The 13,642-nt window shown below is 54.3% G+C and overlaps 1 protein-coding gene across 1 annotated transcript in view; it reads right to left on the bottom strand.

The window, feature by feature from the left end:
• Window positions 1-6: 6 nt before the first annotated feature.
• TNIP2 (TNFAIP3 interacting protein 2) overlaps window positions 7-13,642 on the bottom strand; it is a 31,861-nt gene continuing 18,225 nt past the window's right edge. Inside the window, exons 2-6 of the mRNA XM_077750479.1 lie at window positions 5,078-5,365; window positions 3,618-3,707; window positions 2,349-2,615; window positions 2,116-2,235; window positions 7-445 (exon numbers count right to left, since the gene is read on the bottom strand). Of these exons, the coding sequence (XP_077606605.1) occupies window positions 182-445; window positions 2,116-2,235; window positions 2,349-2,615; window positions 3,618-3,707; window positions 5,078-5,365 (1,029 nt within the window). The 3' untranslated portion in view covers window positions 7-181. The remainder of the gene's footprint in view (window positions 446-2,115; window positions 2,236-2,348; window positions 2,616-3,617; window positions 3,708-5,077; window positions 5,366-13,642) is intronic.

The raw sequence follows: 13,642 nt of genomic DNA on the forward strand, positions 1-13,642 counted from the left end.
CCTAGCCGGGCCCTCCCAGGTGCACATGTTCCACCGGAAGTTTCCTCCAACCTGGTCTGTTCCACCATTCAAGGATGACCCAGTGAAGGATCAGAAACCCCCTCGGCCTTTTCTGGGCCCCGGGTCTCGGGGGATCTCTGCCCCCGCCGCCCGGGCCCGAGCCCCCTCCGAAGCCACAGGGTCACTGGCAGCACTCAGCCACATGTCTGAAGAGCTCCTCGCCCTGCTCGTCCTCGAAGTGCCGCAGGCAGTGAGGGCACTGAAGCTCCCCCTGACCCCTCCGGGTCGCTCCTGGGCACCTGCCCTCCGCGGGGAAGTCCGGCCCGTGAGATCCAGTCCCGGCCCTCCAGCCACTGGGTGCCACAAGCTCCAAGGCCTCGGTCTCTAAGTACTGGGGGGCCGCGCTCCCCGTGTGCATCCAGCAGGAGCCTGGCTCGCGGCAGTCCTGGAAGGAAAGCAAGCGTCTGTCCACGTGGGCCGCACTGCAGGCCGCAAAGCCACTCGAGAGCCTTCCCCCGCCCCCGAATGGGACCTGCAGCCCGTCCCAGACGCGGTGTGGCCCAGTCACGGACACTCCTGCACAGGCTCGGACGGCCCCATCCGCCCCAGCGGAGAGGCGAGCCGGGGTGGGGAGCTGGGCAGGCCGGGCCGGGCCCCCCTCTGCACCTTCCCTGCGGGGCGGGGGTGCCTCTAGCTCAGCCCGGCGCTCCAGACATCAGTCCTGAAGCACCGTGGCCCGCGTGTTCCTCGGCCTGATGCCTCTACTTCACACCTGAACTTGGGTTTTCCTCTGTGGGTGCGGCTCATCGCCCACCCCCCTGCACTCCTGCCCTGGCTGCTCTGCGCCGAGCAACGGCAAGGGCTCCCTCACGCGTGAAGGGCCACAGGCTGTGGCTGGAAAGGATGCAGAGGCCACTCATTGCAAACACCCCCATCCCCCACCAGACCTGGAGCGGGTCCTGGTCATCCCTGTTGGCCGGAGACACAGACAGGCTGCCTAGGACGACACCTTTAACGACCTTTCAATCCAAGAGCATGTGCTTCCTCAAGTTCGAGGCAGGTGAAACCGATGGCAGAAGACCCCTCCCTACACACATATACACACACACACACACACACACACACGCAGCCACGCTGGGGGACCCCCGCCCTCGCCTGGGCCCGCGCTGGTGCGTCCCAGCCAGAGCCTGGAGGCCCAGGGCCCAGGAGAACCAGGAATCCGTGATGGAGGCCGATAAGGTCGCCGGGGCTGGTGAGGCCCTCCCGCACCTCCTTGTTAGCCTGTGGCCTCGGGGGGACACCGGCCACGGCATGGTCCCCACCCACCTCACCCACAAGCAGGAACAGCTGCCACTGTCCAGGCCCGGTTCTCCGGACCTAGTCCAAGAGTGTGAAAGAGACGGTGTCCCCCGGGACGCCCTGCACCTCACGCTGGAAGAGGCACAGAAGCCCCCGACGAACCCCAGTAGCGTGGTGCGGTGGCACCCAAGCAGAAGGGGCGGCTCAGCGTCCCTGCTCCGCCTGCTCCGTCGGTCCCCAGAGGTGCCACTAATGTCCAGTCCAAACGGAAGTTCTCTGAGGGGCCCAGAGGTGTGTTAGGTCCTGGCTGAGGGGCTAAGAAACCAAGCCCTCCCGGGGACTCCGCAGAACACGGAGCAGGGCAGAGTGGGGAAGAGGCACGTGGGTGCCATGGGTCCCACACCGCGGAACCATCACTCCTGCCTCACGCCAGGCCTCCCTAGATGCGGGGGGAGGCCTGCTGGCCCGGAGGCCCACCTCCACGCACACGGGCGGGGGCCCCGGGACCTTCCTAGACGCCTGCGGTAACCAGGTACCCGCGCCGCATCCAAGGAGGGGACACACAGGAAGGAAGCCCCTAGCAGGGAGCCCGGGGCCCGGGACGTGCTCGCCCGGCGCATGACCGAAAGCACGGATGGCAGGACGGGCCCCGCGGCCGCGGCCTCCGCCTCTGCCGGCACACAGTGCGACTGGGGCTCTTCCGCCACCGTGCCCCGGGGGCCAGGCAAGGCGGCTCTGACCTCGGCAGGGAAATCGGGGTCTTGGGCCGACGCCTGAAACTCACAGAGGGAAGAACGAGGGAAATGCCAGGCCCACCTGCCTGCGGGCCGCCTGGTGCCGCAAGGCGGCCACCTGCTCCTCCAGCTCCTGAATCCGCCCCTGAGCCCGCTCGCGATCGGCCCTTTCCGAGGTGAAATCATCCTTGTAAGCGAGGATCTGAAAGGAGGCAAGACACGCGCCGGTCAGCGCCCGGAGCCACTTCTGCTCCGGACGGACGCAGTGCCGGCCCGCACCCCCTTCCCCCCTCCCCCCCACACCCGGGGCCGCACCTGCTGCTCCAGCATCTGCACCCGCTCCAGCGCCGCGTCGTGGGCCCTCCTCACGGCCGTCAGCTCCTGCTTCACTTCCGCACAGTCGTTTATCTTCTCCTCCAGCTGCCTGTTGAGCCTGGAGATCTCCTTCCTCATCAGCTCGGGGGGCGAGGGTCTCTCGGGCTCGCGGGGGCCCTGCAGCCCCTGAAGCTGCGCGTGGAGCCCCCGCACATACTCATCCCTGCTGGCGTCGTAGCGCTGCCACTTGGCGTTAAGGTCTTCCACCTGAGGGGACGTGGCCAAGACACGCGCGGTGAAGGCGGCGGCCACGCTAGGACACGCTTTGTGTTTTGAAGTTTAAACTTTTTTTTCTTCAAATTTTTATTTAAATCCCAGTTTACATCCAGTGTAATACTGGTTTCAGGAGCAGAACTCGGTGACTCCTCACTTGCAGATTCAGCAGCCAGTGCTGGGCTCCCTCTGGCCTCGCCCGTCCCGCCCCTCCATCAGTTTGTTCTACGTCCTTAGCGTCTCATGCAGTCGGTTTTCCTCTGTTCTCCCCCCACCCGTGCGTTCCTCTGCTTTGTTTCTTAAATTCCACACAGAAGTCACGTGGTATCTGTCTTTCTCTGGCTATGAAGCACTTTATTAGCAACAGTTAGCTAATGAGTTCTTGCCCTTAAATGGACGTCACCTCTTTTCATGCTTCTACCTAGAGGGGACGCGGAGAGCAGAAGACACACCCTAGGAACGGTGGTGGCGTCCGCCAGCAACCGTCTTAAACACAAGTGGACTTGGTACAATTTTCCTGCCTTAAAAGCCATACTTGGGGCACCTGGGGGGCTCAGTCGGTTAAGTGTGTGACTTCAGCTCAGGTCATGATCTCACGGTTCATAGGTTCGGGCCCTGCATCGGACTTTGTGCTCACAGCTCAGAGCCTGGAGCTGCTTCAGATTCTGTCTCCCTCTCTCTCACAGCCCCTCCCCCATTGACACTCTGTCTCAAAAATAAATACTTTAAAAAAAAAAAAAGCCATACTTGATAGTAATTCTCTCACCTCCTTTCTCGCCCTATGAGTTAGCCTGGAGGACAGAGCACAACGGGGCACGGGCTGTGTGCACTTTCAGACAAAAAGGTCAGGTCTCGGCTCCGTGTGTGTCAGCCAAAGTGGCCCGAGGGAGACACAACCCCTGAGCACCATGGAGGACAGGACCCCCCCCCCCACCCAAACACCTCTGCGGTTCCCAAGGGCAAATTCTTCTTGCATGAAATATGACAGATACTCACATGAGTCACCTTCTGTCTCAACAGTCGATTTTCTTCCTGTAACTTTTCGATAACATCCTGGACACAGGTGTCCCCACCTGTGCGCTCTGGCTGCATGAGAAAGGGACAGTGGGAGGCACTGTGTCGCTGAACATGACAAGTGCAGTAAGACGGGAGGAAGCTAGACCTGTGGACTGAGGCCGCAGACGTCACCGCATCCAGCAAGGTGCCAGCTGGTGGGCGTTCAGCCGAAGCAAAGCGGAGACCCAGAAGGACTCCCTGCTTCCCGGAGGTGGTGGGGGAAGGGCGTGCTCTGGCTCCCGCTGCCTGACACGCTCCGTCATCACGGCCTGGGGGACGGGGGCTCAGTCCCTCTGTGCAGCAGAGGACACTCTGGCCCTGGGCCACCGGGGGCAGGCCTGATTGGGAACCCGTCAGGTCTACAGACAGGGTTAGCCTTGGTGGCTCTGTACACGGGGTCTGACCCACACCACACTCACACCTAGAAGCCACATCCCAAACTAACCCTGACAATGGTGGGCAGCCCTAACCGAAGAGTCTCGTGAGAAGTCCGTCTAAATCCGAGAAATGCAGTGCATTTAAGAGAACAGAGGGCTGTACACTGGCGACGTCATTTTTGAGAATTCCCCTTGAATGAATAACAAAGGAAGTACACATCCTCACCGCAGGCACCGGGAGGCCCCAGTGACTCAGCCAAGCCCCAGGCTGAGAAGTGATGCTGATCTAGTGACTGTAAGAGCCTCCGGCCCCAGGCCACCACCGTGGGGCTACTTTCAAATCCCCACAAGGAAACAACACAGTGACTCAAAGTCGGAGGAGAGCACCCGCCTCCTCCCTGACAGCACTTTGCTTTTTGGCTTCTCAAATACGCTTGGCCCCTGAGGTTCCCTTTTCATGGAATCCACCTGAGGACAGGTGGTTCCCCGCGTGGCTGCGGCCCGTCCCCCCGCCCCCCACCGGAACATTGCGGCGCGTTCCTCCATGAACCTAGTCACGGCCTGGGAGAACTTCCTGGAAAGGACCCCGCTCGGCGAGCCCAGGCCAGCTGTGCCGAGGTCCGCGGCCGGTGCAGGAGCCCACGGAAGGCCGGCAACCCAAGGCCCTTCGCGTGGGTTGGGGCCTCCCCTGCGCAGGAGGGGCACATGGGGGAGCCACCCTCCCCTCACCGCCAGCGAGCCGCGGCTCCGGCCTCTCGTCCTCAGCTGCCCGAGGCCGCAGGAGCCCAGGGGCTGGGCTGGTGGGGCAGGCCGCCTGCTTTCCTATCCCGTTTTGCACGTTCCATCATTCTAGAAGAAACCCCTGGATGGACAGGCTTTGTCACAACCAAGTGGAGTCTCGTCACTGCTGGGCTCTGGGTGCCCGGATCCCCACGGCTGCTGAGGGATCCTGCAGTGTCTACGCAGTGCCTCCACCCCGATGCCGTCTTCACCGTCATTCGCTTACCCACACGCATGGCCTACCTCGGGACTTTTCTCCCTCGAGTCCCCCTGTGCGCGCTGTCGTTCATCCAGACACTTGGCCAGATGCTGGCACATGTGGGCGGTGGCGGCCAGAGTCCTCCGCAGCTGATGGGTCTCATCTGCCAACGAGCGGCACAGAATGTCGCTGGCAGCGCGGGCTCGCTCCTTCTCCGCCACGCTCTGCCGCAGCAGGGCGACTTCCTTCTCTCGCTCGTGCTCTGGCTGGCTCATCAGCTGCTGCTTCTCCTTCTCTTTTTCTTCTAACTGCTCGGAAAGCCTTTCAATTTCCTAAGTGAAAGATTTAAAAGCCCAGTTTATTAGAAGAAACAAGGTCAAAAACAAATGTTCATAAAGCAAGAGAGGTTTGGCACGGACACCCCATCACTACATGACAAACTCATTCAGAGGCCAGCTTTTGAACTACAATTAACTCTGGAGTTTTCAGCCTATGATGTTCTATTTGAAACTTCATCTAAAATTCTACTTTCACGGGCGCCTGGGTGGCTCAGTTAAGCATCTGACTTCGGCTCAGGTCATGATCTCACAGTTCGTGGGTTCGAGCCCCGCGTTGGGCTCTGTGCTGACAGCTCAGAGCCTGGAACCTGCTTCAGATTCTGTGTCTCCCTCTCTCTCTGCCCCTCCCCTGCTTGTGTTCTGTCTCTCAAAAATAAACACTAAAAAAATTTTTTTTAATAAAATTTAAAAAATTTTAATGTTCACTTATTTTTAATAATTCTATTTTCATTTTCACAAGCAAGTTCATAATTTTAGATGGCACATCAGCAGATACAAAGTGTGACAACTGCAAAGACTCCTTATGAGACAGACAGACTGCAGCGGGTTGGCGCCTGGTAGGTACGCGCTCACTCCCGGTACCGGGAATGTGACTTGACTCAGACGCGGCGCCCTCGCAGACGTGACTGGGGAAGAGGAAGCCGTTACTGAATTAGAACAGACCCTGATCCAGTGACTACTGTCCCTGTATGAAGAAGGAAACGTGGACACAGACACAAGGAAGGAGGCGGGGTGATGACAGGTAGAGACGGGAGAGCTGCGTCTGCAGGCCAAGGGCCACCAAGGGCTGCGGGAGCCACCAGAAGCTGAAAGAGGCGAAGACACACGAGGGAGTGCGGCCCCGCCAACACCTTCACTTCAGGCTTCCGGCCTCAAGAGCAGAAGATAAATTCCTGTTGTTCTAGGCCCCCAGCTATGGGACTTTGTGACAGAGCTCTGGGACCTAATCCACCCACCCCCCACTACTTATTTAAAAGAAAGTCCTTAAAAGTACAGTCTGCTCTATTCCTGGCCTTAATTTTCTGCCTTCCCATCTCAAAGAACTGCAGCGCCCGCAGTTCTTTGAGGTGATGCAGGGCGAGCGAGTGGGGCCCACAGATGGGGCACCGGGGAGACGCAGGCTGGGTCTGGGCTTCCCCAGGGGGGTGCAGGGCAGGAAGATCGGCCTCCCCCAAGGAGCGAGCTCACGCCCCTCCCCCCCACCCCAATGTGAGTGTGAGGGGGAGACACACAGGGACCCTGGAACCTTCTCGGCACAGCAGAATGAGATGCTGGGCCATGTTACTAAAGGACCCCTGACGTGTTATTCTCTTACGGGCTTTAAACAAAAACAAAAAATGTGCACGGTTGCAATGAATTCAATGAAAACCTAAATTCCTCGTTTGCCACCAACTCCTCCACCTGAGCATCACTTTCCAGAGGCAATTCCTATTCACCATGTGGGCACAGATCTTTCCAGAATGTGTTTAGGCATCTACCACTCCAGTCTTCATACACAAATGGATCGTACACCAGCACGCTCTTCACTGCTGTCTCCCTCCTCAGGAACACCTCACTCCACAGCAGCACACAGAACCGACCACGGCCTGGAACCCCACAGAACGTTCCAGATCTGCGGGGCGCACCTCCAACCGACGGACACACGGCTGCTCCCCTGTCCTCCGGTGCAAATACATCCACGGGAAACATGCCCACAAGTCAGGCGGTTGGGACGGTTTCAAGCCTGGATGAAGAAGTACTTGGAGGAACGGGGGACACAGCCAGACACAGGTTCCCACCCTGGCTCCTGGGCCCAACACCCTGTGCACCTGGGGTGGCCTCCGCAGAAGCCCCACATGTGTCCCCATCACTCTAACCAGGTGGCCCAGAAAACATTCTGGAAATCTCGCCCTCAGGGAGGTTTTAAGAGTCCTTTGCTTCCCCACTTTCCTTGAACTTCACTCTAGAAGTTAACAGCAAGAAAATAAAAATTCCTGCTGGGATGGTCAGTTTGGCTGTCTTAGCAAAGACCTAGAGGAAGAGGCTGCAAGACACAAAGTGAGGTCAGACACTGGCAGGTGGGACACATCCAATGCCCAGTGCAGAAGCGGTGACAGGTCAGGGACAGTGGGTAACAGCATGAGGCAGAAACCACACTGGCGATGAGCCCGAAACGGACTGGCGCCCAGGTGTCCGGCGCCCGCGCTCCCTCCCCCTCCACAGATGGCGCCCAGCCTGGTGAGGCCATTTCTTCTGTTTTTCCACTTTATGACCTCACCCGTGAGTGGAGTCCAGGCCTTTCTGGACTGGAGGAGAAAGAGGCCTTTCCCTGAAAGCCGGCTGGTCGGCATCGCTACCTCCTCCGAGCAGATGGCCATTCAGCACCAGGTCAGGGCAGCGGGACCTGGAGAGACTATGTCCACACGGCCAGGACAAGTGGCTTGGCCTGGATGTGGCCACGACCGGATACAGCACGATGGATATTTACACAGCTGAGAACCAACTATATGGCCTCCTTAACATAAAGTCCTATAAACAGGGGAAAGAAGGTGAGCTCGGGTTCCCACCGCTGGTCATTGAGCCTAAAAACACAAAACGGCCTATTAGCCTGGAATTTATTTTAAAAACTGACCACTTTTTAAAGGCATTTCAAGCTGAGCAGGGACCCTGTCCCATGTTCTTACTGTTTGGACAGTACAGCAAGAGCCTCTCACGACTGCCTCTCCCCCTGAAGTGTCCAGACCCCTGGCCGGCCACTGCTCGCCCCCTTGCCCAGCCTCAGTTTCCCTCTACCTGCATCACAGCTACGGTGTTGCTACTGGTGGAAGGGAAGTGCCTGAGGGCAGGGACTTTTTTTTAATTTAATGTTTATTTTTGACAGGGGGAGCTGGGGAAGGGCGGAGAGGGAGGGAGAATCCCAAGCAGACTCCACACTGTCCGTGCAGATCCTCGTGGGGTGCAAACTCCCGAACTGTGAGATGATGACCTGAGCCGGATCAAGAGTCGGGCGCTCAACTGACTGAGCCTCACGGGCACAGTGACTTTTTTTTTTTTTGCCATTTTCCCCAATCTCAGACCTTGTTACCATCAACAGGGACTTGTGCATAAACCCTGAAATTTCACAGTGATTCTGGGGTGCCTGGAGGGCTCAGTCAGTTGAGCATCCAACTGCAGCTCAGGTCATGATCTCGTGGTTTAGGAGTTTGAACCCCACGTCACACTCTCCATTCTCAGAGAAGAGCCTGCTTTGGATCCTCCTTCCCCCTCCCTCCCTCTCTTTCCCTCTCTCTCTCTCTGCCCCCTACCCTGCTCTCTCTCTCTCAAAAATAAACATTAAAATTTTTTTAATTTTCCAAGTTACTCAAATCAGCAGGACAGAGAAATACATGTCTCTATCCTGCTCTGTATCTAATACTTAAGTTCATTCAGGGAAATCCATGTCTCCGTATGAAACAGAAGCCGACACATCTACAAATATATGCAACGTACAAACAGACAGGAATTCTGTGAACATACCAGTAAGAGCTCATCCCCGGGGAAGTCACGGATTTAACAAATAACCACAGTGACAGCAGGAGCCACTACTGCTTGCTATGGCCTCACTGTGCCAACTGTGCAGTATCCGTACATCCTACAAGACAGCTTCCCCCATTCTACAGATGGGTAAACCGAGGTTCACGGGGCTGACAGCCACTGGAGTGACCACGTGAGGAAGCCACTGCAGCCTCAGCACCGCCATGCGGTTCAACCTCCTCGTGTCCTCTCAGGGCCAGAACACCTCGGGCACGACCTGCGTTCTCGGCATCGTTACTGGTCAGCTGGAGACGGCATGGACGCGTGCATCTCTGCAGACGGCGCGGCAGCACGCCCGTGGCCCGGGGTCTCTGGCTCCACACTCCAGCCCCGGGCACTGGGCCCAGCCCCACGTGGATGCCCAGTAAATGTCCGGGAGTAAGACTGGATAACGCAAGGATCAGGACCTGGGCCCCGTTCTCAACCTGCTCACAGCACAGCCACGGAACGAGCAGACATGGGACCAACCACGGTTAGTTCTGAAGGACTCACCAGCCTGGCTTCTGTCTTAAAAACCAGCTTTCAAACATCGATTTAGAAATAACCTAGCTCAGGGGCACCTGGAGGGCTCAGTCTGTTGAGCATCTAACTTCGGCTCAGGTCATGATCTCGTGGTCCATGAGTTCGAGCCCCACATCGAGCTCTGTGCTGACAGCTCAGAGCCTGGAGCCTGCTTGGGATTCTGTGTCTCCCTCTCTCTCTGCCCCTCCCCTGCTCACTCACTCACTCTCTCTCTCAAAAATAAACATTAAAAAATACACATTTAAAAAAAAAGGAACTGCCTAACTCACAAGGAGCCTTGCTGGGTGACAACAGCACCGTTCTCGGGACTGGCTTCTTCCCTCACAGCTGGGAACCGCCCAGAGCTAGAGAAACGAAAGTAAAGCCACTGGGTGGGGGGTGCCTGACATGTCAGGAGCCCCCCAAAGAGTGGCCCAATGTGTCCTCCCTCCAGCGTGCGAGGGACCCCAGGTCTTCGGCACATGTCACTTGTTCTGAAATTGGAGAGATACGTCCTGGCTGATCTGACCCAAGTGCCCTTGCTGAATCTGCATCCGTTCTGAGGACACAGAAGAGCAGACCATTGCTGTCAGAAAGCCTGGCGTGTCACAGAATCCCAGCTTCACACACACATGCGCATGTGCATGCGTGTGATGCACAGGAGTCTGCAAATGGGCTGATGTCCCCCTAGACAGCCTTTCGCTGGGACCCAAAATTGCACGGCTCCATAGTCAGGACACAGAAGTGTGAAGACCTGTATAGTCTTGTGGCGCAACCTGCAGAGGCATGGCCTCCTGGCCCTCGCCCCTGTATCCGTCTGCTCAGACTCCCTGAACAAAGTCCACAAACTGGATGACCTAGAACAGAAATTCACTCTCACAATCCTGGAAGCTAGAAGTCCAAAATCCATGCTCCTTCCAGGCCAAGAAGAAGAATCCTTCCTTGTCTCTTCCGGCTTCTGGTGGCTGCCAAGTGGTTCTGGGTTTGTAGATGCATCGCTCCAGTCTCTGCCTCTGTCCTCACACGGCCGACCTATACGGACACCAGTCACCAATCCACCGGAACCCAGTGTGACATCATTTTCATTTATCACATCTTGCAAAGACCCTATTTCCAAAGCAGGCCCGGCCCCGTTCACAGGTTCCAGATGGAAATGAACTGGGGCGGGGACACCGTCCACCCCAGCACGGTCCCCGCCTCCCTCTCCCTGTGCATCCCTCAGTGGGTACCCGCGCTGGCTGCAGCCCAGCCCCCAACGAGGCTAAGAGAGCAGGGGCAAACAGGAACTTTAGGAAAGGCCAGTTCACTGAGCCTTCACCCCAAGTGTCAGGCACCGCAGATGTGACCTGAGAAGCAACAGGCCTCCTCCCCTCTGGAAGAGCGAACTGGGGGAGCAAGGCACACAGATAAACAAAAGCTACCGTGGCCTGCAGGGTTCTGGGAAGACGGCACGGGCAGCACCAGGAACCTACCCCCCACCCAGAGCCAGCTGTGCTGGCAGGACGCGTGGGAGCGGGGGACGCAAGGGTTTTGGAAGCTGGGGTGCAGGGAAGGGGGAGCCTCGGGCAGTCAGCTGAGGTTAATTTCAACCAATTTCCGCTCGTAGCCTCCCCACACCCAGCCACCTGCACGTCTTTCTGGAACAGTTTGCAATACTCTTGCAAGAACCAGGGTGGGCAAAAAGGCCCTGTCCTCTAAACACTGGAAATCTGTGCTCTGACAGCGTGCGCCTTCCTATCATCAGAGAGGTGCAGACACAGAGAAAGGCAGCCATGGTTGCTGCACCTCCCCCACTGTCGCAAAGCCCCCCACCCCCCCAGCTGAAGCGACTTCAAGGAGATTTAACGGGATAGAGCCCTCCCTGCTCCCCTTCGTTTTTCTGTTTCTCCCCCCCTTTGGGAACCAGACACCAAAGACCAGGAAATTCGTGGTCGCCTGTTTACATACATACATAAAAATACACACACACATCCATAAACACAAAATAAAGACACTTTCAAAGGTGACTACATATAAAGAGAAAATTAGAAAGTGCCCACATTAAAAAAATTTCTTAATGTGTATTTTTGAGAGATACAGACAGTGAATGGGGGAGGGGTGGAGAGAGGGAGACACAGAATCTGAAGCAGCTCCAGGCTCCAAGATGTCAGCACAGAGCCCAACACAGGGCTCGAACCCACAAACCGTGAGATCGTGACCTGAGCCGAAACAGACATTTAATCGACTGAGCCGCCCAGGCGCCCCCACGGTGCCCACATTTGACCAGGGAACAGCACAGGCTCAGAAGAGACCTGAGCAAACCTGAAGTTACCTGTCAGGCTGATCACTGGCACAGAGACAAGCCTAGAAGAATCAAAGAAAAACACATAAAACCTTGAGGAAGGGGGAGAATCTGATTTCCAGACATAAAACTTTATTAGATCCAAATGCCCAGTTCTTAACAAAATACAAGGCATATAAAATATCACAAAGCATACAAAGAAAATATAGCCCATCCAAAAAAAATAAAAATGAAACAGACTTATCCTTTTAAAAGATATGATGGCAGATCTTCTAAACAAAGACTTCAAAGCCACCATCTTGAAACGCCTGGGTGGCTCAGTCAGTTAAGTGTCAGACTTCAGCGCAGGTCATGATCTCACAGCTCATGAGTTTGAGCACCTTGTCAGGCTCTGTGCTGACAGCTCAGAGCCTGGAGCCTGCTACTGATTCTGTCTCTCTCTCTCTCTCTGCCCCTCTCCAGCTCGCTCTCTCTCTCTCTCTCTCAGAAATAAACATTAAAAAAATTTTTTTAAGTAACTAAATAAAGTTCCCTTTTTAAAAAAAGAAAAAGAAACTGTCAACCAAGAATCTTATAGCCAGCAAAACCACACTTAAAGAGTAAGGGTGAAACTACAACATTCCCAGATAAACAAAAGCTGAAGGCATTGGGAGTCCTTTAGGGTGAAATTAAAGGACACTAGACAGTAACTCAAACCTGTGTGGGAAAAAATAAAGATGTAAATACACAGGCAACTACAAAAGCTAGTTTTACTGTAATAATAGTTTGTAATTCCATTTTTCTTTTCTACACGATTTAGGAGACTAATGTACCTTTTAAAAGTTACTAAAGTTAGTATTATTATAACTTTAGTTTAAAATTTCACGTTTTCTACATAATTTAAGAGACTAACGAGTTTAAAAGAGTAGTTTGTGTTTGGGGGCACATAATGTATAAAGACGCAATTCTGTGTCATCAACAACTGAAAGGGCTTGGGACAGAACCATAAAGGACCAGAGTTTGTATTATTGAAGTTAACACTCAACTTAGAGTAGTAGGACTTTAGAATGTTAAACATAATTCCCATGGTAACTACACACATACACACTCTCACAAAAGCTGTAGAATATACACAAGAGAAAATGGGAAAAGAGTTTAAATATTTCACTACAAAAAAAAGATTCACTACAAAAATCTGAATAAACAAAATAAGACAGTAGTGCAGAAAATGAGGGGGAAAAAATGCTATAAGCCATCTAGAAAACAAGCAGCAAATTAAGAGAAGTAGTTCATCCTTGTCAGTAATTAGGCTAAATATTAATGGATAAAACACAAGATCCAACTTAGTTTTCTACAAGAGACTGACTTGAGATCCAAAGACATAAATAAATTGAAAGTAAAAAGGATGGAAAAACATAATTCATGGAAATAGTAACCAAAGGAGAGTAGGGGTGCCTGCACCAGTATCAGACATAATACTTTAATTCAAAAAAAGGTTGCAAAAGACAAAAATATTATACATTAACAAAAGGTTTAATATAGCAAGAAAATAGAATTATAAGCATTTCTGCACCTAATAACAGACTATATGAAGCAAAAGCTGACAGAACTGAAGACAGAAATAGTTCTACAATAACAGAGATGTCAATATTCAACTCTCAATAGTGGTTAAACAACTAGACTGAAGACAAACAAAAGGACTTAAACCACACTAACAAATGTACGGAACACCCACCCAGCAACAACCGCATACAAGTAATTCTGCACCTTTTCCAGGACAAATTATATGTTAGACCACATATTAAGTCTCAGTAAAATTTTTTAAGTTTATTTATTTATTTTGGGAGAGAGAAAGAGACAGTATGAGCGGGGGAAGGGCAGACAGAGAAAGGAAGAGAGAAAATCCTAAGCAGGCTCCACACGGTCAGCATGGAGCCTGATGCAGGGCTCAAACCCAC

The sequence above is a fragment of the Crocuta crocuta genome, unplaced genomic scaffold, assembly GCF_008692635.1.
Source record: "Crocuta crocuta isolate KB4526 unplaced genomic scaffold, BGI_CrCroc_1.0 scaffold179, whole genome shotgun sequence".
Classification (NCBI taxonomy): Eukaryota; Metazoa; Chordata; class Mammalia; order Carnivora; family Hyaenidae; genus Crocuta; species Crocuta crocuta.